The sequence below is a fragment of the Miniopterus natalensis genome, chromosome 10 (assembly GCF_054644295.1).
Source record: "Miniopterus natalensis isolate mMinNat1 chromosome 10, mMinNat1.hap1, whole genome shotgun sequence".
Lineage (NCBI taxonomy): Eukaryota > Metazoa > Chordata > Mammalia > Chiroptera > Miniopteridae > Miniopterus > Miniopterus natalensis.
The window spans coordinates 1,093,368-1,116,828 of NC_142090.1; the positions used below are offsets into that span (position 1 = coordinate 1,093,368).

General features: G+C 46.0%; 1 protein-coding gene across 1 annotated transcript in view; it reads left to right on the forward strand.

Annotated features, from left to right (window-relative positions):
• Nucleotides 1–23,461, forward strand: part of LMBR1 (limb development membrane protein 1) — a 78,070-nt gene that overhangs the window by 8,052 nt on the left and 46,557 nt on the right. Inside the window, exons 2-4 of the mRNA XM_087820904.1 lie at nt 5,316–5,388; nt 7,355–7,394; nt 13,554–13,693. Of these exons, the coding sequence (XP_087677030.1) occupies nt 5,316–5,388; nt 7,355–7,394; nt 13,554–13,693 (253 nt within the window). The remainder of the gene's footprint in view (nt 1–5,315; nt 5,389–7,354; nt 7,395–13,553; nt 13,694–23,461) is intronic.

Sequence of the window (23,461 nt, forward strand, 5' to 3'; positions counted from 1 at the left end):
ATGAAGGCTCTTTCCTCAGTGTGGGTTACACCATGTTCCTAAAGTGCCCGACTTCTTACGTCACACCGTTTGCCTTAAACTCAGCCTCGCTTGAGAGAAGAAATAAGCGGACGCTGAACTTTCCCTCTGTTATCATCTGCCTTCTAATAGTTTGTCTCATTCATGTTATGATTTTAATATATTTCATTTCTCATGTTTTTGTGTTTTCCTGTCTTTTACTACATAGTGTAGATTTTCTTTTATATTTATTTTCCTGGTCCTTAGGGTAATTTGAAAGAATTATAATTAATTTTTTTTTTTTAATATATCTTTATTAATTTCAGAGAGAGGAAGGGAAAGGGAGAGAGAGAGATAGAAACATCAATGATGAGAGAGTCATTGATCGGCTGCCTCCTGCACGCTCCTGACTGGGGATCGAACCCGCAACCCGAGCATGTGCCCTGACCGGGAATCGAACCCTGATTGCCTGGATCCTAGGTCGATGCTCAACCGATGAGCCACGCCCGGCTGGGCTAAATTTTAAAAAAAATTTAATTTAAAAATTACAATGGACATGCAATATTATATTAGTTCAGGTGTACAACATAGTGCTTAGACATGTGTAGACCTTATGAAGTGCTCATCCTGATAAGTGTAGTACCCACCTGGCACTATCCTTAGTTTTGCAATATTACTGACTATGTTTTTTTTCAGTTTATGACATAGTGTTTATTTACTTATTTGAACTTTTTTCACCATCACCATTTATCCCCCCATGCCCTCTATATACCGTATATATACCTGACTATGTTTTCTATGCTGGACTTTACAGCCCTGTGACTATTCTGTAACTGCCAATCCCTTCACTTTTTTCACTCATCCCCCAACCCCTGCCCTCTGGCAGCTCTTAGTTTGTTCTCTATGAGTTTGTTGAAAGAATTATAATTTTAATTTCAGTTATTTTAATGGTTAGCTTGTAACTTTTAAAGGATATTCAACATCAGTCTCTATTTTTTTGATTTAGCAACTTTAAAATAAAGCTTCATCTCTTGGCTGTACTGCAGGATGAGGTTATTGGCTGACTTATAGCTCCCGTGTCTTCTTCTAGGATTTTGTTAGAAATTTGTTAGTGGTTGCAGTTCTTGAGCCCATTGACACCTGTCACTCTTTTATGTTACTTAATCCTTTCAGTCACCCTAAATGCGTTGAAGCCCATAGGCCTTAAATGAAGAGCTGAGAGCACAGCTTGATTATAATGCACTAGCTTGAATTTAGGTTCAAGTCTTAACACCTGGAATTTACAGATATTACCTTTTAACAACATGTTGTTTTTTTTAATCCTCACCTGGGGATGTGTTTATTGATTTTAGTGAGAGGAAGGGAGAGAGAGACACACACGTTGATGTGCGAGAGAAACGTCGATTGGTTGCTTTTAGTACTTGCCCCGACTGGGGATTGAACCTGCAACTTAGGTATGTGCCCGGACCGGGAATCAAACCTGCAACCTTTTGGTGTATGGGATGACACTCCAACCACTTGAGCCACCTGGCCAGGGCCACAGCATATCTTAAATATATTGTTAGGCTCATCCGGCGTGGCTCAGTGGTTGAGCATTGACCTAGGATCCAGGAGATCTTGGTTCGATTCCCTGTTGGCACATGTCTGGGTTGTGGGCTCGATCCCCAGTGTGGGGTGTGCAGGAAGCAGCCGACCAATGACTTTCTCATCATTGTTGTTTCTCTCTGTCTCTCCCTGTCCCCTCCTCTCTCTGAAATCAATAAAGATATATTAAAAAAAAATTCTCTAAATGTATTGTTAGGTTACTTGTGACTGGGTAACTCAGTTCTGAAATGCTTAGGAGCCTGTGATCAGCATCAAGAGTAACGGGGCCCCAGAGAAAACCTAGTCACCTGTCCTCTGGTCGGCTGGCACAGATGCCACGCTCCCCGTATGGCTTCTGCTGGTGAGCTCCCGTCGCCTCCATTTTCCCTCCCTGATCAAGAGAGAAACCCAGGCTCCTCCAGAACCACAAGGGGCCCTCCTCTCCCTCCTCATGATTTTCTCCCTTCCGTGGTTAGAGATTTCCTTTTGTCCCACCGGACGTAGGAGGACAGGAGGTGTCATTACAGCTTGCTTTCACGTCATGCACCTTGTGGATCTGTCTCTGCTAAAGATGCTCATTTAGGGAACTGGGAAAACAGTCCAGCCAGGCCTGTGACTTTTGTTCCAGTCTGCCACAGTTGTCCTTTTATTTCCAAGTGGGTAGTACATTTGCTTCTGTAATTGCTAATCTTCCTTCTGCTCTTGAACGGCTTGCTTTCCACTACTATTTTCATTCCATGCCGTGCATTTTGGTTCCTTGATTTCCTCCTGTTCATTAACTTTCATGCCTCCTCACCACCACTTGTGCACCAACTCCCCGGAATCCCTGAAACTCCTGCTCTCCATCTGTAAGTACTAATTTGAAAAACCCTGAAACATCCTGAAGCCCAGCCTTCTGTTTGTCCTGCTTCCTTGGGCAAGTTTGATTGCAGCTGCTTTTCCACTGGGAGCCTCTGTTCCCCTCCACCTCTGGTCCTGGTTTCACTTGTCTCCGCATGTACTTAGGATTCATGGCCAGTCATTTCACTCACTCTTGCTAACTCTCTAAACCAGTGTTTTTCAAACAGCGGTCCAGGGATTTCTGGGTGGTGGTGATTAAATCCCTGGGGCAGAGGAGGTCACCTGTGAAGAGCTTGTGGAATGAGAATAGATTTCTGGCTCAGCCCAGGAATCATAGAGAAGGATCAGTTTAAAGGCTGGCAAGAGAGGGAAGCCAGTGACATTGCCTGGGAGAACAGTCAGATATGGAGAAAGCAGGCTGGGCTGGGAGAACAGTCAGATATGGAGGAAGCAGGCAGGGCCGGGAGAACAGTCGGAGGAGGAGGGAGCACGCAGGGCCTGGAGAACAGTCGGAGGAGGAGGGAGCAGGCAGGGCCAGGAGAACAGTCGGAGGAGGAGGGAGCACATTGCATGTGAGTTGCTGTGTGGAGGTCAAGTGAACTCGTGAAAGTGTAGCTGGGCTGTTGGGCCCTGCTGACCCCTGCCAGGGCATGTGGAGCTGGATGGTGGGTGTGAAGTCAGACTAGTGGTGGGCAGAGTGAGCTGAGGTGGAGTGTGGAGTCGCGAGGTATAGGCTGTGAAGGGCAGGAGAGAGTAGGGTGTCTGGTAGAACCAGGCCTTGGTGCTTCCTGGGGACTCTACCTGCTGGGCTGCAGCATCGGAGAACCAGACTGTGTTGTGCAGCACCTTTGGGCCCCCGGTGCTGCTGGGAGTTCTGGACTGGGTTGGCCTGGACTTTAAGGCTGTGTCTCTCACCTTGCCACTCTTGTCCCTTTTCTCTCTGCTCCACTTAATCCCCCACTCTCCATGAACTTGCCTCCATTTCGTTTCCTTGACAACACAGAAGCCATTAAAAGAGAATGTCTTGGCCTCCACCCCTCCTCTGCTTACCCACCTGCAGCGACATTCAGCTGTCTGACTTCGGCTCCTCTGGCTCCTCTGGCTCCTCCGGCTCCTCCTGCTGTTCCTTCTCACAGGTGGATTTGGTACCTGGTCCTCAGTGTGGGCACATTTCTCAGCAATTCTGTTTTCTCTCTTGCGTCAGCAGTCCTCTCTGCTGGGTGTTCCTGTAACCACTGTGCTTGTTCGTGACTGCACATTCCCCTCAAGCCTCCTCTGCTTCCCGTTATTGTAAAACTCCTGGAAAGTTCTGCCGCTTATATTTGTTTCCATTTCTTTCTTAATGCACTTCGGTCAGGGTTTTGCCTCCACCCCTCTGGATATCTGCCTGTCTTGCTTCCTCTTCTCCCATGACCTCCCTCAGATGTCACCGTGTTGGTGAGGCTTGCCCCTCACCCTGTTGGCACCCTGTTCCCCCACCCAGCCCTCGGCATCATCTGTCACACTGTAGGTTTATGTATTTATTATCTGTCTTGTTATTGGGGTGGAAGCTCAGTGAGGCCTGAACCTGGTTGTGTTCCTGCTGTGTTCTTGGTTCTGAGAAGAGCGCCTGGGGTGTAGTAGCCCACAGTGGGTACCTACTGAGTGAGTGACTTCTAATCACCTTGTCACAGATGTTAATTACCTTGGGCATCTGATCTGCCCAGTCTGACTTCCACCTCACCCTTCACGGTGTTTTTGCCCAGTCGGTGTTTTTGCCCAGTCGTTCTCTCTGCGCCACTCTCCCACCTTCTGGGACTTCTGTTCCATTGTAAACAGTGTCCCCTGACTCCCTTTATTTAAATCTTTTCACCAATAACTGCTTTTCCTTCCTGAGCCACCTCCCTCCCTGGAGAGGATTAGGGAGAAGGAGGTGATGGTGTTAACCTCTTACCTGTCAGGGTTCCTGTGGGCTCCAGCATCAGGCCATCTTCCATGCCTTGATTCCGCTCCTTTGAGTAACTGTCAGGTTTGTCTCCTGTCCCTGTCCCACATGTGTCAGGAGAACTCTGACAGGAGGCTCATTGTCGTCTGCTCCACCCTCAGCCTCTCAATCCCTAGATGACACTGTACGGTGGGCGTCCAAGGCCGTTCTCAGTCACGTGCTGTCCACCCTCTTTCAGAAATCCACTAGTGAGTGCTCTGTGGACTTGACTATCACCTGGAATGCTCTTATGTGAGAGTCTTCAGAATCTTTCACTGAGGTCCACAGCACTTATAAGCCGTTATTTCCACCATACCTGGGCTTTGACTGCAATGAGATCTCTTCCTTGACCCCCTCCTTTTTGCCTGTCATGTCCTCAATTTGATAGAAATTAAATAGAATTTAATATTATAGTTTCTTGTTCAACTGGTATTTATTTTGATAAGTGGTATGTTTATTGAATAATTATTATCACATTAATTAGTGATGCCTCTTGTATGTCTAACCATGTTACATACATTTTCATACAATAGACTGTTTTATCCATCCGTCCGGTATTGCGGCGAGCACCCTCTTTCCATGTGATTGAAGCTTCATGTATGTTTTAATATGTGGTGGGGATGGTGGCCTCACACTGACTTTACTTTTCAGAATCGTTGGTGATGTTCTGTTCTGGTTTTTACACTTCCATATGATTTTAGAAACAATTTGGTCAAATTATGAAAAAAAATCTCCCATCGGGTTTTTTTTCCTCCCTCGGGAATGGTATTAAAACTAGTTCATATAAATTAATATTTCACCCAAACTTTGTATTAGCAAATTATTTAAAATGTTTTTAATAGATTAAGTCCTTTTTTTCTGTAAATACCAAGGATGTATTGTCTATTAAAAAAAAGATATGTGAAAAATGTGACCATTTGTTTTGTTTCAGATATGTTTCCTTCTGTTTGCCATTCTCTACATCGTGTCCTATTTCATCATCACAAGATACAAGAGGAAGTCAGGCAAGTAGAAACTAACGAAAACTTTGACTCTCATGCCCAGTGGTTTTGGCCTGGTGCATGGGCTCCTCAGGCCGTCCATGTGGTGGTGTATTCAGTGTGCCTGTGACTGAGGCAAGCAGTTGCCCAGTACTAAGAGCACTAAAAATAACCTCTGAGGAACCTGACTACTGTAGGGCCATCCTCTCAAACCTGAGCCCTTGTCCGTCACATTCTTAAGCCCAACTAAGAATAGTGCGGGCTCTTCAGTATCCGGGAAATTCCCGAGTTTGTGAGGATATTTGGTTACCTGTGCCTGGCTCTGAATTTGAACATACTCCCCCCCATCCCATCCTTGGCCTGACTGCCAGAACATCTCTCTCTCTCTCAGGTGATACAGAATGTGGAGTCTCCCTAACACCCTATCTTCCAGCATTTCATATATGAAATATATCCTGTCTTGCCAAAGGGACCCACTATGGCTTTATTCTTTTTAAAGAGAACTTTGTGCTGATTAATCAATTCACAGATTTTGTGGCAGGGTTTTCTAAGCACCTAAGCAGTCACCTCACTGCCTTCTGTTAAATGTCAACTGTTTTCTGAAATCACAGGATTTCCTACCTATGATGTTGGGCTAACACTAGGTGCCATATGAATTCTTAGGGATTCTGTATATTAAAGATTCCTTATGTTGTGCTAGCACATCACAGTTGTCAGACTTTTGAAAGCAGTCAGGAAGTCCTCTGCTCCAGTGCATGACTTTAGTGCTCTTCCTTGGCTCTGTGGCTGCCCTGAGATACTCCTTGGGTTCTGTACTCTCAGAAATTTTGCAGACCTGGATCCAAGACAGTATCTTAGCTAGTTTAAAAGATGTTTTGACATCAGGTTTCATAAATTATGGATATAGAAGGAGGGGAGAGGGAGAGAGGCAGGCAGGATGACTGAATGAATGTAAAGCATCGTTTTGGGGGAAATTAGGATGAAGACCAGGAAAATTGGTGATTTATTAGGTGCTTTTAGAGTAGTCACAGGGAGTGGCATTGGGGGTCTAGATGGAGCTGGTAGAGTGTTGAGATAGAATTGAATAGAGCACTCTCTAAGGTTTGATGGTTGATTGGATGTGGGCACAATGGAATAAAAGTTCATTCTGACTATGTTATTTTGTGTCCCTTTGGTTGTAAAGCAATTCTGAGCAGCCTCTAATTAAGAATGGAGAGTAGACTGAGAATGGTCCAAGTGCAGCATTGGTAGCGAGGCAGGTGGGGACCTACAGAGAGAGCCTTTGAGGACAAGCCCAGTTAGGCACTGAGGGGGGAGTATTGTGCAATGTCCTTGTAATTGGGTCAGAGTTTCTTTGGCTGGTAAGTTTACGTGGGAGGACAGGAGGTGGCTGACAGCCAGGAGAGAGGGGTAGGGGCTGAGTGAGCACCAGAAACAACACTTTCTTGTCTGCACTTCGACAGTGATGATAAAGTGTGGTGCAGGTGGGACCCAAGGTGGTCAGGGTGGTCCAGGAGCATCCTCATCACTACCACTGCTAATGACAAACTCAGATTACAGAAAAGTACACGAGTCCTAAGATTCTCAGTTTTAATTTTATAACAAACATTTCATTCGCTTTTATCAACCAGAAAATTTCAGTCACTAGCAACTTCATTTACATTGTGTTACAATAAACTTGATAGAGGCCCTAAGGGCCTATTAAGTTTTATTCTCTTGAGCACTGAATCTTTGGAATATTTTAATTTACATGTGGTCATTTTGTTAATAAGGATTTTCAGTTAATCAAAACACTATTCTCTAACCATATGCTATCCTATCTGACTTAATGAAATTTAAACTTAGATCTGTGCTGAAATAATCACAGTGCTGTTTAAAAATTATTTCCATTCAATAATTGCTTCTTTAAATTTATGTATTTGTTTTTCATAAATTAATAAAACGTTTTTTGGAAGATAAAATAACATTACTACCTTAAACATTTTTGCAGATGAGCAAGAAGATGAAGATGCCGTAGTCAACAGGATTTCGTATGTATTTTAAAGCTTCATTATTTTGTTTTTAATTCTGGGGTCATAAATTCTCAAAATTCAATTCTACCCTTTGGGCAGAAATATGGAAAACATTTACCTAAAGTGTTGCAGCACCTTCATCAATATTACTCCTATCCTCAGAAAGCGCACATAGGCTTGGGTAATGGCAGGGCAATCACCTCCTGTTACGATTGGCTTACGAGGGATCCAATGGGTTTTATCTTCAGAAGATTTAACCAGGATACGGGGTTCATTCTGGGAAGTGGCTGGGCCCTGAGAAAGCCTCTGGCTGTCTGGGTGGTCTGCTGGGGAGCCTGGGTGCCAGTTTTGGAGGAGGGAGTAGACGTCTACTCTGGTTAACTGATCTCCTGTGAGCAGGGAGGTGGTCCTTTCAGGGCCCCAGAACTCTTTTCCTGCTTATGGTACAGGGTGGAAATACCCTTAATTTTTCTGAGGAATCCAGCGAGATGGAGAGTAGTGGGTTCCTTTATACCAGATTTAGCTCGATGGGAATTTGAAGTCTCGCAGCCATGCCCACTGCGTAGGAGAGAGTCTCTTCCAGGGCCGTTTCCATTGACACTTTGAGCTGTTTTAGAATAGTCCCAAATGTACAGGGAAGTTAGAAATAGGATACAGATTATCTCACGGGGCCCTCGGGGAGAAGTTGTGGACTGGCTGCTCCATTTCCGCTGGGTACCCTTATATCTAATTCCTATAAACTGTGTGTTCTGCGAATCCACTGTACAGCCATCCGCATCATGGTCAGCACCGCTGCAGTCCCAGCTGTGCTGCCTCTAGTTCACTAGTTGTCCCATTAATGCCCCTTGTAACCAAAGGGTCCAGCTCAGAACCCCTCACATCAGGGAGCAGCGGTGTCCCTGTAGTCACCCACAGACTGAACTCGGCTTCAGTATTTCCATGACTCCCTGACCTTGTCAACACTTCTGCACATTGCAGGCCGGTCATGTGGATTTGTCTGTTGTCCCTTTATGATTAGTGTCCGATTACCCAGCTTCTGCTGAGGTGCTGGGAAAAAGAGAAGAGGGGGAGGAGGGAGAGAGACGGCACATACACAACTCACACACACACACACGCACACACATAGCCATGGAGGGGAATGCAGACACCTCCTACCACTGCATGAACCCCAAAATGATGCAGAGTGAGAGGAGCCAGTCACCACAGGTCACACAGTGTCTGATTCCATGCATCAGAAATGTTCAGAATAGGTAAATCCAGTGAAAGCAGGTGGGTGTTCACCAGGGGCCAAGGGGAGGGAAATGGGCGGCTGCTTACTGGGCTTGGGGTTTCACTTTGGGTGACGAGGTTCTGGTTGCACAGCACTGACTCGTTCACATGCAGTGGTTGATTATATGTGAATTCACCTCAGTCAGACAATGGCTTCAACTCACAAATGACTTGATTTGTAACTGAGAAGTGAGTGTGGCAGGACTCTGCTGTCCTGGATTCAGATCTAAATTATTTAAATGCCCAGGGAGCAGCTGTATCTCCACACTGGGCACTCTCCGTATGGCTTTAAAACTTAGGCTCAAACTTTATGGTTTAGCTGGGCAGGATTAGGGATCTTGTGTCTTAGTCCCAGCAGAGTGATGTTTGGGAACATTCTCTGTCTCAGTTACTGCCCCTGGGGAAACACATCATACATGTCACTTACTTTAGAGACACAGTGGATCCCAGGCCGACCACAGTGCAGACGGGTTTCCAGCAGAACCCTTGGGTTGAGGTTCCTGTGAGAGGTGTGCTCTCTCCTGTGCACCTTGTCTCTAGTCCCCTTCAGTGGTGCAGTTACTGAGGTGCATCTGTACATCAATAACTTATAAATAAACAAGAACACGTCACTTTTTTTTTTTTTAAATATATCTTTATTGATTTCAGAGAGAGGAAAGGAGAGGGAGAGAGAGATAGAAACATCAATGATGAGAGAGTCATTGGTGAAGCCTGCAACCCGGGTATGTGCCCTGACCGGGAATACGAACCCTGATCACCTGGATCCTAGGTTGATGCTCAACCGCTGAGCCACGCCCGGCCAGGCTAAGAACACGTCACTTTGGCCATTACCCTTGCAGTATGTTTTAGGAAAATGTGCCGTTTCCTGGTGATGAGGCTCAGGAGCGGCCCCTCCTCTACCTGCTTCAGCCAGGCAGCGCATCCGAGGGGTTGGGTCTTGCCCCCTCCCTTCCTGAGGGAGATGGCTGTGCACTCACTGCAAAGTCAGGGGGGCAGCATGGAGGAGGAGGCCACCCAGTCTGTCCCCCTGGTCCCACCACCCACTGTTCTCTTTGCCTTTCACTGTCTTTTCTTCCTCCCATGATGGACTGAGTGAGAACTCAACCTGGTTCAAATTCTGAACCAAGATTAACCTGAGTCCAGGAGAGATGGAGAAGCAGACTCGTGTTCTCCACATGGGAGCTGATCTGCGCCTGCTGTGTGGTGCTGCTGTTTGGATAAATCTCAATGTACAGAGGCTGTGGTCTCAGGGTCACGTCTTCCTTCCTCCCTCTGCAGGGAGCTCTGGGGCACTGAGGGGGGAGAGGCAGGGCGAAAGGCTGAGCTTGAGGAGGACATGTAGAGGTGGTCAGTGTTCTGAAAGTTCAGGCAGCTCTGTAGTGTGGGTGACCACAGCCCCGCCTGCATGGAGCCCTCTGCGTCTCCCACCTCGCTCTAGAGCCCACCTTCCCCACCTTCAGTTTCTTGTTCGCTTCTCAGGGGCCTTCGTTCTGCCCTGTCTGTGTCTGTCTCCTCGAGGCCCCAGATTCTCTCTCTCTGCTTTCCCGACCACAATTACACTTCCTGACAGTGACTCTTCGTAGTCACTAGGTTTGAATTGAAGTGTTAATGTGAAAATCAGGGCCTCCTTGGGGAAACTGCCTGTGAGGAGGCCACTGAGCCCACGCAGGGGAGGAAGGTTCCTTGCAGGACAGGGCCTGGCATGGTGTCCGAACCCCGGAGGGTGACCTGATGGGGGCTCTCAGGATTTGAGGGGAAGAAGGGACGTCCCCCTGCAGAGGGAAATCCCAGCATGGGGTGAAGAGGGACACCTCCACGGTTTGGGGGGGTGCTATGTCACAGGAAGTCAGAGCCCATGCAGGGTGGGGAGGGCCTCTGTGCAGGACGGCGGAGCCCAAGAGGGATGGCCTGGTGTGGGTGAGAACTCAGGTGGGGAGGGAGGGTGTCCACGAGGCAGGGCAGTCCAAAATGGGGGTCACCTTATCAGCTGGCATCTCTGCATAGGGTGGGGTGTCAGCATGATGAGAGACTGATCACACACGGGGGTTAGTCCACTAAAGATGATGGGAACCAGTCCCAGACGGGAGGGAGACGCGCAAGAGAACACCAGGTTGTCGCAGTGGAATGGAGGTGTCATGTGGACTCATGGTTTCAGTACAGAGAAAGTTACCAGACCCACGACAGCTGTGAGTGTGGGTGTATGCGTGTACACACAGTGCACATAGGCACCCCTGGGTGGGCCTGGCACTGAGTTCTGGGAGCACACCACCACCAAGAGCAGTGAGTGTCATCAGCACCCAGATCTTTACTTCCGAGCATAGCTTCCCCCTAAAGGGAGCCAGGACTCCTGAGGAAACTGGCTGCAGGGCTGGGTACGAGCGTTCCAGGCTCGTTTCCTCACCTTGTGCTGGGACGTAAGGAATGCTAGAAGATTGAGGGGTGTCAGGAAGGCTCAGCCCTTCCAGGGCTTTCTTGCCAACCAGGAGCAGTCTGAACATCACAGTAATGGTTGTGATGGATGCCACACAGCATGAAGCAGGAGAGCCTGGTCCCATACTGAAGGCAGTCATTGGATGAGCAAATTGTTTGACAAGGAACAGGATATTCTCGCAGTTTCACACTTAGCTTCCCCACAGTACATACTTATGATTAAAGGGAAGTGTGGCTTAGATTGGAGGCCCTGGCAGACCACCTTGACCAGGGATCAGAGAGAACGTGACCAATGGGGCAGACAGAGTCCAGGCTACCTGGAGAGATTGCTTCTGTGACGCACAACTGGATGTGGCGGCTGCACGTGTCCAGAGCTGACTCATTTCGCTCTGGCTGCAGCCTCCACCACAGCTGAGCAAGCTCATCATCTGCATCCTCAGGGTAAACACTTGGAGTCGTCCTTGACCCCCTCTTATCCCACAGTGGGAATCCTGTGGTTCTGTCTAGAAGGGGGCATTTCTGAACTGTCTTCAGCTTCGAGGGCACTTTTCTGTGGTTATAGAAGCGGCCACCACTCTGTCCTTTGCCCTGCCACTAAGGGCCTTACCTTAGGGACCCAGTTCCAGCCCTTACCTCCTCCCCATCAGCTTTTTAGGGGCACTCTCCTCATAGCCACCCCAAGGCAGTCAGGGAGGATGTGTGTCTTTTTTGTGTCTCCAGGGCCAGTCACAACACTGAAGATGCAGTAGGTTGTAGAGTCTTGTTGAAGAGCCCACATTACAGTCTTGGTAGCCGTGTGGTCAGGAATTCTGGGTTGTGTGATTTCAAATACTTTTATGTGTTTGCCCTCAGAAGCTGATGACTCTGTCACATTACAGGTCCCAGGTTTTGATTTGGAGACTGGTTGGCCTTCTTGCTGAGTTTGTGGTCTGAGTGTTGTGGGAGCCAAGAGGAGGGGAAGGGAGGTGCCAAGGGATGCTTCACAGGCCAGTGATGTACAGAGGGACCCTAGTGAGAGCCGACTGTGGCCCAGGCGTGGACCCGTAGGACCCACTGATGTTTGGGGGACAGGAGGTTAGGTGACTGTAACTGTGGACTGTTGTGGCATGAGAGGGGCTTGGAAAAGCCACTGGGTGGCCGTGCGGGCTCTGGTAAGGTGGCTGAATTTGGTCTCAGTTCTGGTATTGGGAGGAAGTGATGGAGCCAACAGGCACTTCCTCACTGACTGTGAGGTCAAGACTGACGGCGCTCGAGTGAGGTCGCTCGAGGTCACCAGCTGGTCACTGCTGAGGTGGGCGGTGGACCTAGACGAGTACTTGTGCTCTGCTTTGACCAGGAAACAGGTCCAGTCAGAGGAGCCTTCAAGGACGTCTCCCGTGTCTGGTTGGGATTTTGTGTTTGGTGTGCATCACATGGTCTCATGTAAAATTGATCAGTGATTTACTGTTCTAAGGTTTCCAGTGGCTTTGACTCTTAATAGGAAGACACTTCTGTGGGTTGCCACAAGATGGCATTGGCCGCAAGGTTATGCCATTAGATGTGGGTTTTGAATGTTTAATGTGATTTCTCCCCCCTTCTATCGTCTTACATTTTCCCATATTTACTTTAATGGAATGAATATTAAATTAAGTTTCCCTCTCCAATGTTGGTTAGACTCCCGTTTTCTTTGCCATTAAAAAAAATCTTAAAAAAATAGATATAAAAATTTAAACATTTCAGACATGTGACTGAGAGTGAAAGCCCCTTGTAACCACTCTCCCCTGGGATTGTTACCTACTGTGCTAGGTTCTTACCTCTATTGTTCTGTGTGTATATATGTGCTCTTTGTGGGGTGTGTGTGTGTGGCATGTTTTCTGTTTATTGTCTGCGTTTTCCTTCAGTTTCTGTTTTCGACTTGTTTTAGACACCTTTCTAAATTAGTACATATTGGAGATATCTTATTTTAAATGACAAAATAGTGTTTTGAATACTGTTTAATAGTATAACATTGTTTACTAGTATAATTTATTTACACTTTGCCCATTTTAAGGGGTAGCAGACCAGTGGCTTTGTAAGTTTTTCTCCCCGAAATAATTTGTTTTCGTGCTGCTTTCACAAGTATTTTTTCCTCCTGAAACAGTTGTTGCCTTGCGTGTAGCGTAGATTGTCAATGCTGTGAATTAGATGCAGTATGAAATGAACACCTAAAGGTAAAGGAGGGACAGGGCTTAAGTTGACTTTGTGTGCGTGTGAGGCCTTCTGTCTCCAGCACATCGCCCTCGTTAGATCCACTGGTGTCCGCAGAGTGAGGAGTCCTGGAGTTGATCCAGCGTCACTTCCAGGATAACACGTATATCATTTGTCTTCAGAATACGTAGATTTCATGATATTCTTCTATAATTCCTTTTAGATGAAAATGTACGAGTTTTTGTTCATTTTGAGTTATGCCCATGCTCCTTGCTTCCAGACCGCTGGTGACACGCCTCTCTTCTCTTCCAGGTTGTTTCTGTGCACGTTCACCCTCGCGGTCTCCGCAGGGGCTGTGCTGCTCTTACCCTTCTCAATCATCAGCAATGAAATCCTGCTTTCCTTTCCTCACAGCTACTACATTCAGTGGTTGAATGGCTCCCTGATCCATGGTTAGTATGTGTCACTTAATTCAGTCACCGTCAGTATTTAATTCGCATGTGCTGCAGTTTAGGTTTCTTTGTTATAGCTGCTTCTTAATGTGCATGTCCTTCAATAAACCACTCGAGTCCTTAATGAAATCGGAAAACCAGGTTTCACGCCCCATCCCTTTCTCCTGTTCGCTGTGAAAGGCTTAATCAGGAGCAGTTTTTATACTGACTGTGATTCTGATGAGTAAATTTTCATTTAAATATTTAGCAGGAGAGTTTTGGTTCATCTGACCATGTCAGGAGAACTCAGGCTCCACTGAAGACCTGAAAAAGGAACCATAGTTTCCATTGTATTTATTTGCTGTTAGTTTCTTTGGCCAGTTCAAAATGTATGAAGAGGGAGGGGCTCTTTTATCAAGTACAAACTTTAAAATGGATGTGGCTTTAAAAATAATGACTGACTTATTATAGGCAACATGGTATGTTACTTTGAAGCCAAATAGACCTGCATTCCAGTCTTACCTGTGTCATTTTCTAGAAATTTTTAGTGAGGTAGGACACTTTAATTTATAACATATATAGAAAGGTCTAATGTGTATATTTTTATATGTTTCATAGTCTCTTCCCTCTCCTTTTTCCTGTGTTGACTTATGTGATCTCTTTATGTGTCAGACAGCTCTTTTTTATAAATGTTTATAAATGTTTTTTTCTAGTTATTTTGCTTTTGGATTTTGTTTGCTTTTTTCATTTATAGAAGTTTTATATTTTTACGTTGTCCAGTCTTTTTCTTCCTTTGGTTTCTCTAGTTGTTTTTGTGTTTAGAAGATCCTTTCCCTTCCTGAAATGTGACAATTACTCCCTTTTTTCCTCTTTTTAAAGGAAATGGTTTTGTTGCCCCAGCCGGGTGGCTCAGTTGGTTGAGTGTCATCCCATGTACCAAAAAGGTTTCGGGTTCAATTTCAGTTGGGGTGTGTATAGGAGGCAACCGACCCATGTTTCTCTCTCACATTGATGTTTCTCTCTCACGTTGTTGTTTCGCTCTCTCTCTCTCAAAACCAATTAATATATCCTTGGGTGAGGATTAAAAATAATTAAAAAAAAGGTTTTGTTTACAGTTAACTATTTAATTCATCTGGAGATTATACATATACCTTTTCTCTTATCCCTTTGTGTGTGCTAAAGAAATTCATGTTTGTTGTAGAAAATTTGGAAAACAAAATTTGTAGGAAAGAACATTATTATTCACAATCCTATTACATAGAGAGTACTGTGGATACTGTGGCCTGTAGCCTTCCAGTTCTCTGTGGTTGTGAGCACACCAGATGACCAAAGGGAGCCTGTTGTGCTGCTGTTACCTTGTCTCCTCCCTGTTGTGCTTACTGTTACTTTGTTTCCCGCCCTGTTCTCACTGTTACTTTGTCTCCTCCCCCTGCTCACGGTCACTTTGTGTCCTTCCCCATTCACATATGGGGGATTCCCTGAGGGTCAGTAGTTTTCTACACTGTTGCAGTATTAACTAGAGCCATTATAATCATGGATTGTTCCCAAGTTTTTAATTAGAAAGCTACATTGTCCATCTTTATAAATAAATATTTGTGCTTAGGATAAATTCATGCAGCTTACTTTCCAGGGAAGCATACTTCACAAGTTTTTGAAAATGGCTTTGTTGCCCCAGCTGGTCGCTCAGTTGGTTGAGTGTCATCCTATACACTAAAAGGGTTGCAGGTTCAATTCCAGTTGGGGCATGTATAGGAGGCAACTGATTGATGTTTCTCTCAATATCTTGAAAAGGTATTTCTCCATATTCCTCAGAAAAACTGTATGAATTTTGCGGGCAGTTTGGCTTTCATGGGCAGGATGCAAGTCTCCATTCCCAGGATGTGTCTTTACCCACTTTGGTTGTTGGTTAAAACAAAACCTACCAATTCAATAGATGAGAAATTTCCTCTTTAAATTTACATTTCTTTAGTTACTTGTGCAGGTGGAGATTTACAAAGCACCTTTATAGTTCACTCATATTTATTTTTTAGTAAATTGCCTACCTGTATTCTCTTTGCCCATTAAAAAAGTTTTTTTTTTAATTTTCACCTGAGGATATTTTTCCAGTGCTTTATAGAGAGAGTGGAAGGGGGAGAGAGAGAGAGAGAGTGAGAGAGACACATGGATTGGCTGCCTCCTGCACACACCCTGGCCGGGGCTGGGGATTGAGCCTAACAACCGAGGTACATGCCCTTAGCCCAGATTGAACCCAGGACCCTTCAAACCCAGGGCCAGTGCTCTCACCAGAGACAAGCTGGCCAGGGCTTCTCTTTACCCGTTTTTGCAGTGTTTTATTTTAAGTAATTTGCTGTCTGTCAGGTTAATTGCAGGTATTCTTCTCCCAGTTGCCCTTTAATATTGCTTAAGCTTATCATTTTAGTTTCCTCTCTAATGTCAGTGAGGCTCCTGTTTGTGATGAAAGGTGATAGATTGCTAGCTTCACAGTTTTGTATAGTGTATTTTGAACTATTTTGTGAGTCCAGCAGGTGGAGCTAGAAGTCAGTGCATCCTGTGGTGACCTGGCGTTCCGTCTGGTGTGGTTTAGTTTGGTTTTAAACTGAGTATTTGGGGATTATTAAATAATCTTTGTTTAAATTCAGATGCTTCTTTCAGGGATAGGCATTGGCTGTCTTTCAAAAAGGTTGTCACTGATACTGATTTAGACAAACTATGATGATTCTGAATTTTTAAGATTCTACTACTGTATTGGAGCATGTAACTTTAACTTTCTGAAGTGGAGGGATTTGACTAATATTTTTTATTATTTTACAAGTTGATATGTAATAAAGTAAAGGCAGTGATAGCATGCTATGTGTATTAGTACTAATTTTTAATTTAGGAATGTTTTATCAAAGTTACAGAATATTTGTAGGAACATTTATGTGTGTATGTCTGACTATGTTTGTAAGATGCTGGAAATGTACTAAGTCTTTTTTTCTGTTTTTTAATATATCTTTATCGATTTCAGAGAGAAATTTTTAGACGATTGCTAAGAATATAATTACTATTTAGGAATGTATGACAGGTCTGTTATCTTTCTGTGTATTATATGTTCTCACAATAACTTTATATTGCAAACTCAATAACTGTCTAAGACTTTCACATTTATTTATTCTGGTTAATGAACTTTAATGTTTTTCATTTAATTACTTGGGACTTTGAAAAAAGCTTTTTATGTGGATGATTGTCCTGTTAGGAAGGATAAAATAATCAATTCTCAAATCCTTTGGGTTAAGTGAGTATTTCTTGCAATACTCGGTGGGGCCGTGCTGAAGACGCGCAGGTGACTGTGTTTGCGGACACAGCGCGCACCTAGACAGCCCGCACGCGCAGCCCACGGCGCCCCTGGGCGCCCGCCCGGCCCGGCCCAGGCTCCGGGCTTGCAGCCCGTATTAGGGTAAAACGATGCCGGCGGAGACGCGACGAAGCAAATGCGAGTGTGAGAGGCTGCCGCGGCCTCACACAGCTGCTGTTTTACAGCAGGCTTTTTACTTAAATGTTGAAAGAGCGCGCTCTCAACTAGCAGCAAGAGCATGGCCAGCGCGAGCGGCGCTGCGGCCGTGCGCCATCACCAGGACATGCCCTGGGCGCGGGCGCGGTCGGTGTGTGCCCGCCAGAGCCGCGGGACGCGGGGACGCGCCGACAGGCCCGGGCGCGCTGGGTCGCACTGGGTCGCACTGGGACGTTAGGACGGCGCCCAGGTCCCTAGGAGGTGGGGTCGTTCAGCTCCAGTACCGCGGGGGAGGGGCGGCGCGACCGCCGTGGTGGGTACAGGCCGCTGGCCCGCGCGGAGACGGGCGCCGGGCTGCCCCGTGGGGGTCTGGAGCACGCGCCTCCCGAGCGCGGCTGTCGGACCGGCGGCGGCACTGTCTCCCGCAGAGGGCCGTCGGGGAAAGCAGCCTTTACACTCTCTAGGCGCGTCCCAGCCCCGTGTGGAAGAGGCGCGGGTTTCCCCACGAGCTGGGGCCGGTTCAGACCTTGCTCCCGCGGCTGCTCCCCGCCCTGGACGCCCTGCCTGCTCCCAGCGCCCGCGGGCAGAGGCCCCTCGGTCCTGCTGGCGGCCGCCCGCGGCCTCGCTGGCGTGGGGGCTTCTGCCCGGCGGGGCTGCCTGTCCTCGCTCGCCCCCCGAGGAGCCTGGGCTCGTGGTTTCACAGCGCGAAAGGGCGCAGGGCCGGGAGGAGAGCTGCGCGCGTGCACCCAGGGGCCACACCGCGGGCGGGCGTCTAGTCCCGGTGGCCACGCTTGGGGCAGTCCCCGAGCGCCCCCCGCGTGGTCGCGCGGTCTCCGGAGCCCGGGACCAGCGAGCCGTCCGGCCCAGCCCCCACCAGCCCGGCTGCCCTCGGCCCTGGGCTGGGTCGTGGAGGATGTTTAGTTTCACAAGAGGTTTTAATATGTTTCGTGGTTTTTAAGGGTCTTTATGGCCTTAAAGGAAACAATATGTAAAAGCAGGAAGAACAAATCGATAATTTTACTATGGTCACATTGTTAATAGTTTGGTGTATTTCTTTGCAGTTTGTTTTCTATGCCAATTTTTGGGTTGTTTTTATATATTTTTAATGTCACGTATACAGGTTTTTGTTGTATAAACTTTTTTTGGTGTAGTTAATGAGGATACTCCTTTAAGGAAAGGGTTGGGAGCTAATTTGAGCTGCTGGTCTAATTGCTGGCGGGCTTTAGAATTTTTCAGGTTTTTGGTGGGTGGGGAAGGGCTCATTCATGAGTTGTCTTACACTGGGCCCATTAAGCTCCATTCCTGCAAAATTCACTTATTATCCATACCTGCACAAAACTTTAAAAATCTATAAATACCTATTTGATGCCTTTTGTGTGCCAGGCATTAACCTGGAAGATGCAGGGGTGAGTAATACAGGTTAATTTCTGAATCCCTCTCAGATGTGGAAATGCTACTAACGTTCTCATAAATACAATTCTAGGCTAGGAGGGCTTCACTGTCCTACAAACATTTAAGGAAGAAATAATGCCCATTTACACAGACTTTTTCAGAAAATTAAAACGAGGGAACACTTCTAACTCATTGAAGCCAGTGTCACCCTGATGCCAAAGCCAGCCAGACAGAAGACATCCCATGAAAACTACAGACCAATATCCCTCATGAACATAGAAGCCTAAGTTATAGGAAATCAAGTGTAACAATATAGAAAAAGGATCATTGATCGTGACTTTTGACAAAAATCAATGAACATAACTTATCATATTCACATGCTAAAAAAGACATATGGTCATCACTGTATATGCAGAAAAACCATCTGACAAAATTCAAGTGTTCATTCCTGATAAAACTCTCAGCCAGCGTGAAAAGAAGTTTCCTCATTCTAATAAAGAGCATCTGAGAAAACCCTGCAGGTAACTTGTACTTAATGGTGAAAGATGGGATGCTTTTCTCCCAGGGTCAGGAGCGAGGCAGGGAGGTTCCTCTCACGACTGCTGTACAGCATTGTTCTGGTGGTTTTCAAAAAAGAACATTCTGGTTAGAAAGGAAAAAGGAAAACTATTAACAGATGATATGGTTGTTTATATAAAACTTCTGATGGCGTTTATTATAAAAAAGCTATTAGAACCAATAATTTTGCAAGGTTGCAGGATACAAGATTAATATACAAAACTCAATCGTATTTCTGTATGCTGGCAATGAAAAATTGGAAGTTGATTTGAGAACCAATGACATAAAAAATATGAAACACTGAGGGATATGTGGGCCTGCATGCTATGAAACACCACTGAGAAATATTAATGAGCACCACTATAAATAGAGATACAGCGTGTTCATGGAGGAGAGGACAGTACTGTTCAGGTGTCACTTCTCCCCAGACTGATGTGTGGGTTCAACACAATCCTAGTCAGAATCCCAGCAGGCCTGTTTTTGTAGAAATTGGCAAGCAGATCTAAGATTCAAAGAACTAGAGTTGACAAAACAGCCTCCAAAGAGAGCAAAACTGGAGGCCTTCGTGCTTGACTCAAAGACAGTTTTAAAGCCGTAGTAATTGAGTCCATGCATATCAGCATAAAGGCAGACAAATACATCAGCCCAGTAGGATATGGAGTCCAGGGATGCATCCACACATGCACTGTCAACTTACTTTCAGCAAAGGTGCAAAGGGGATTTGATGGAAAAAGGGTGTTTGTCACAAATGGTGTCAGAACAGTTGGATAATCATGGACAAAAAATGAACTTCAGTCCATACCTGGCATCACCTGCAAAAAGCGGTTCAAGAGGATTGTGGATCTGGATGTAAGTTCTAGAACTGTCACCCATGCAGAGTAAACTTAGGAGGAAGCCTGTGATACTGGGCCAGGCCACAGTTTCTCAGGTAAGAATTACCCATTAAGCATGAGCTGTAAAAAAAAAAAAAAATTTGATAACTTGCACAGACTGGCAGAAAATACTTGCAGGTCACATCCCTGATATAGGACTTGCATTCAGAGCAGGTAAAGAACTTGCCACACTCGTGACAAATGAACAAACAACCCAGGGAACAATGGGCAGCCGATCCGAAGAGATGTCTCCAAAGGCCATGTAAACACATGGCAGGTGAGTGTATGAGACGACATTCACAGCCTTACTCACTCATGGGGGAAATGCCCACTAACGCAATAATGGGCTACCACCACTCACTCACTAGAATGGCAGAGACTGAGAAGACTGCTCATGCCATATTTTGGTAAAACTCAAGTGAAATTTGAACTGTGCTGCTGGAAAATATACGACCGCTTTGTAAAATAGCAGTTTCTTAAAGTGTTAAACATCCACCTACATGTGACCCAGCCACTCCACGCCCCTGAATTTACCCAAAGAAATGAGAGCACATGTTTGTATAAAGACCTGGACATGGGTGTTCACAATGGCTTTTGTGGTGAGAGCCACACACTGGGAACAGCCCAGGTTTGCAGGTGAACAGCTGCAACCCAGTGACTGGATTCAGTCTGAGTCATATGAAGGGACAAACGACTAATATACGTCACAGTGCTGAAAAATCTCTACTGTGTGAGGTGACAGAAGCCAGACAAAACCAGGAGTGCATATTACATGTACCGCATGTATAAAATCCTGGAAAATACGGTCTTCTCTGAAGCACAGGCTTGGTGGCCGTCAGAGGAGGCCTGGGGGGTGGCAGGCAGCAGTGATTGTGAAGTGGGAGGGGAGACAGGTGGGTGTGTTCATTACCTGGATTACAGTGATCCTGTCACTGGTGAGCGCTTATGTCAAAATGTATGAAATTATACTTTGAGTGTGTAGTTTATGCTAATTATAACTTGGTAAATAGGTTAAAGGTAGTATTTTTACTTTTCATATGTGTTGTGATTGCCTTCATTGTGCACTGACAATCGAGAATTAATTCTCAATCTACTTCCTTAGCATGGCCCCTGAGCCTTTCTGAGAGGGCGTTTCCTTGTTGACATTTGGAGTATGGAGCGTCATGTTCATTCTGCAGCTCGGACAGTTCCCAGCCCTAAACCCAGTGTTGTGGAGGTGCGTTGCCTGCCCTGTGGAGCTCAGATCTAGAGAGCTACTCCAATAGAGTTGCAGGCATCTGTGAAGAAGACGAAGAGTGTAGGGAATGGAGGCCTTGGTATTGTCTAGAATGTGGCAGCACGTTGGGGAGAGTGGCTGCTGTTTTTCAGCTGTGGGCAAGGGTGCACATCTGAACTTGAAGGCTGCCTGTAAACTGGAGGACCTGCCTTCTCAGGAAGCATTCGGGATCATGCCCCAGAGCATCCTGAACATGCCTGACGTGTTAGGAACAAGTGGTAGATATTGTTTTTCATAGTTTTCTGAAGTATTGTGAAATGTGTCATTGGACTAAAACTCTCTTGTGTAAATTGAATACACTAAATTTTATCTTTTTAACACAAATGGTTTAAAACTGGAATTTCCCTGTTTTCCACTGTGCCTAAACAAAGCAGTGTATTACAGTCATGGTTCTCCAGCCCAAAGAATGACTATGTGTTACGCAGTCATTTAGATAATACTAATTACAACTGTACCTCATATCTGGAAGTAGCCTTCTTGGAAGCCATGTGGAGGTAAAGTGCTGTTGAGCAAAGTAGAGGCCACAGATGTGCATGGGAGCTTGTGAACTGGACTGGAGGACACAGCTTTGATCAAGGACGTTGACTCTTAGGCATACTTGTGTGGATGGTGCCTGTACCTGGCACCTCTTGGGGGAGGGGGAGATTGTTGTTGGACACGTGAAAACTGCTGGTGACATAAAACACGAGCTGATACACCTGGCAGAAGGGAGATAGGAGAGTGAACACAGTACTCAAAAAGTTCGGTGCAGGAACTAATCCCGCTGTGTTAGCCCCTTTGGAGCTAGGACTGTTACTAAGAGCAAAAGTCACTGAGTGCTTTTTTGTGACAGGTGTTGTGCTAACTGTCCTACATGCATTATTTCACTTAGTTCCCTACTCCACCTGTAATCAGGGTCCTCGCCTCGTTTGTAGCTAAGAACCTGTGGCTCAGCAGGGCTGTCACGTGGAAATGCAGGTGGGCTGGAACCCAGTGTCTCTGAGACTCCAGTGGTGCCTGTGAGCTCTTCTGGTTATTAACACAGTAAAACAATGGACTGTCCTCATGACCCCTTTGGGTAAAGAGAAGGGTTAGATGTCGAAGGTCTGGGAAGTAGAAAAGAACTTAAGAACAATTTTTATTTTAAAAAGTTCAAATTAAAGTTTTTCCACTGAAAGATGTAAGATGTTTTCTAAAACGTTTTGCAAAACATTTTATTTCCTGCTAAGATAAGTATAATGTTGTTTTCATCAAATCTGCCTACATTTTTGAATAAGAAACTGTAAGTTGATTTTGTTACATCCGCCGTCTTATCTACTAGAGGAGTCAGTCTCTCTAGGTGACCTGCACAGGTCCCACATCGGCTCTTTGTACTCTTTGCTGTTCTGAAAGGGTTGGGGCAGTTAGGAGACACGGATGTTAATTTGTAACCACGGAGTTGGCTCCTGAGAGCTCACGGGCAGAGCCTGGAGCGGGAGCTGCAAGCGCAGAGCCTTGTGTTTTGCGCGCTCGCTGCTGTGTCTCCAGAGCCCGGCCCCCCACTTCTTGGAAACAGGGCACAGTGATAACAGGAGCTGCCCACTTCAAAAACACTGAATTCTAATCATAGCATAATTTTTATCTTTGACTCTGGATTTCATAAATTTTATAAAGATTATAGCCATTGTTTTGAAAATCAGTTTTAAATTTTAGTGTTTTACCTTTAAAAAGTAGGAGATGTTAGGCCAGGTACTGTCCCAGGGACATGCCTGAAGTTCTCTTTTTCCAATCTATTCCTAGTTGCTTTTTTCTGTGGTTTTCTAAAAGAGCGAGGAATATGCAGGAGAGGGAGAAGCTTATGTGAGCTTGCCTGCCTCGTCCCCTTTTCTTTCCCACTTGGGATTGCTCACTGAAACGTCTGTGATGTGGTGCTTTTTAAAAATCCCAGGAGTTGCCCAGCTGGCATGGCTCAGTGGTTGAGCATCGATCCATGAACCAGGACGTCACAGTTCGATTCCTGGTCAGGGCACATGTCCAGTTATGGGCTCGATCCCCAGTAAGGGGGCGTGCAGGAGGCAGCTGATCAATGTGAGTCTCTCATCATTGATGTTTCTCTCTCTCTCCCTCTCCTTCTCCCTTCCTCTCTCTGAAATCAATAAAAACATATTAAAAAAGAAAAATCCCAGGAGTTGGCTCTGTCGTGGGCTGGCTGTGCACCCTCAGCCTGTTGTGTGACTGGCCTC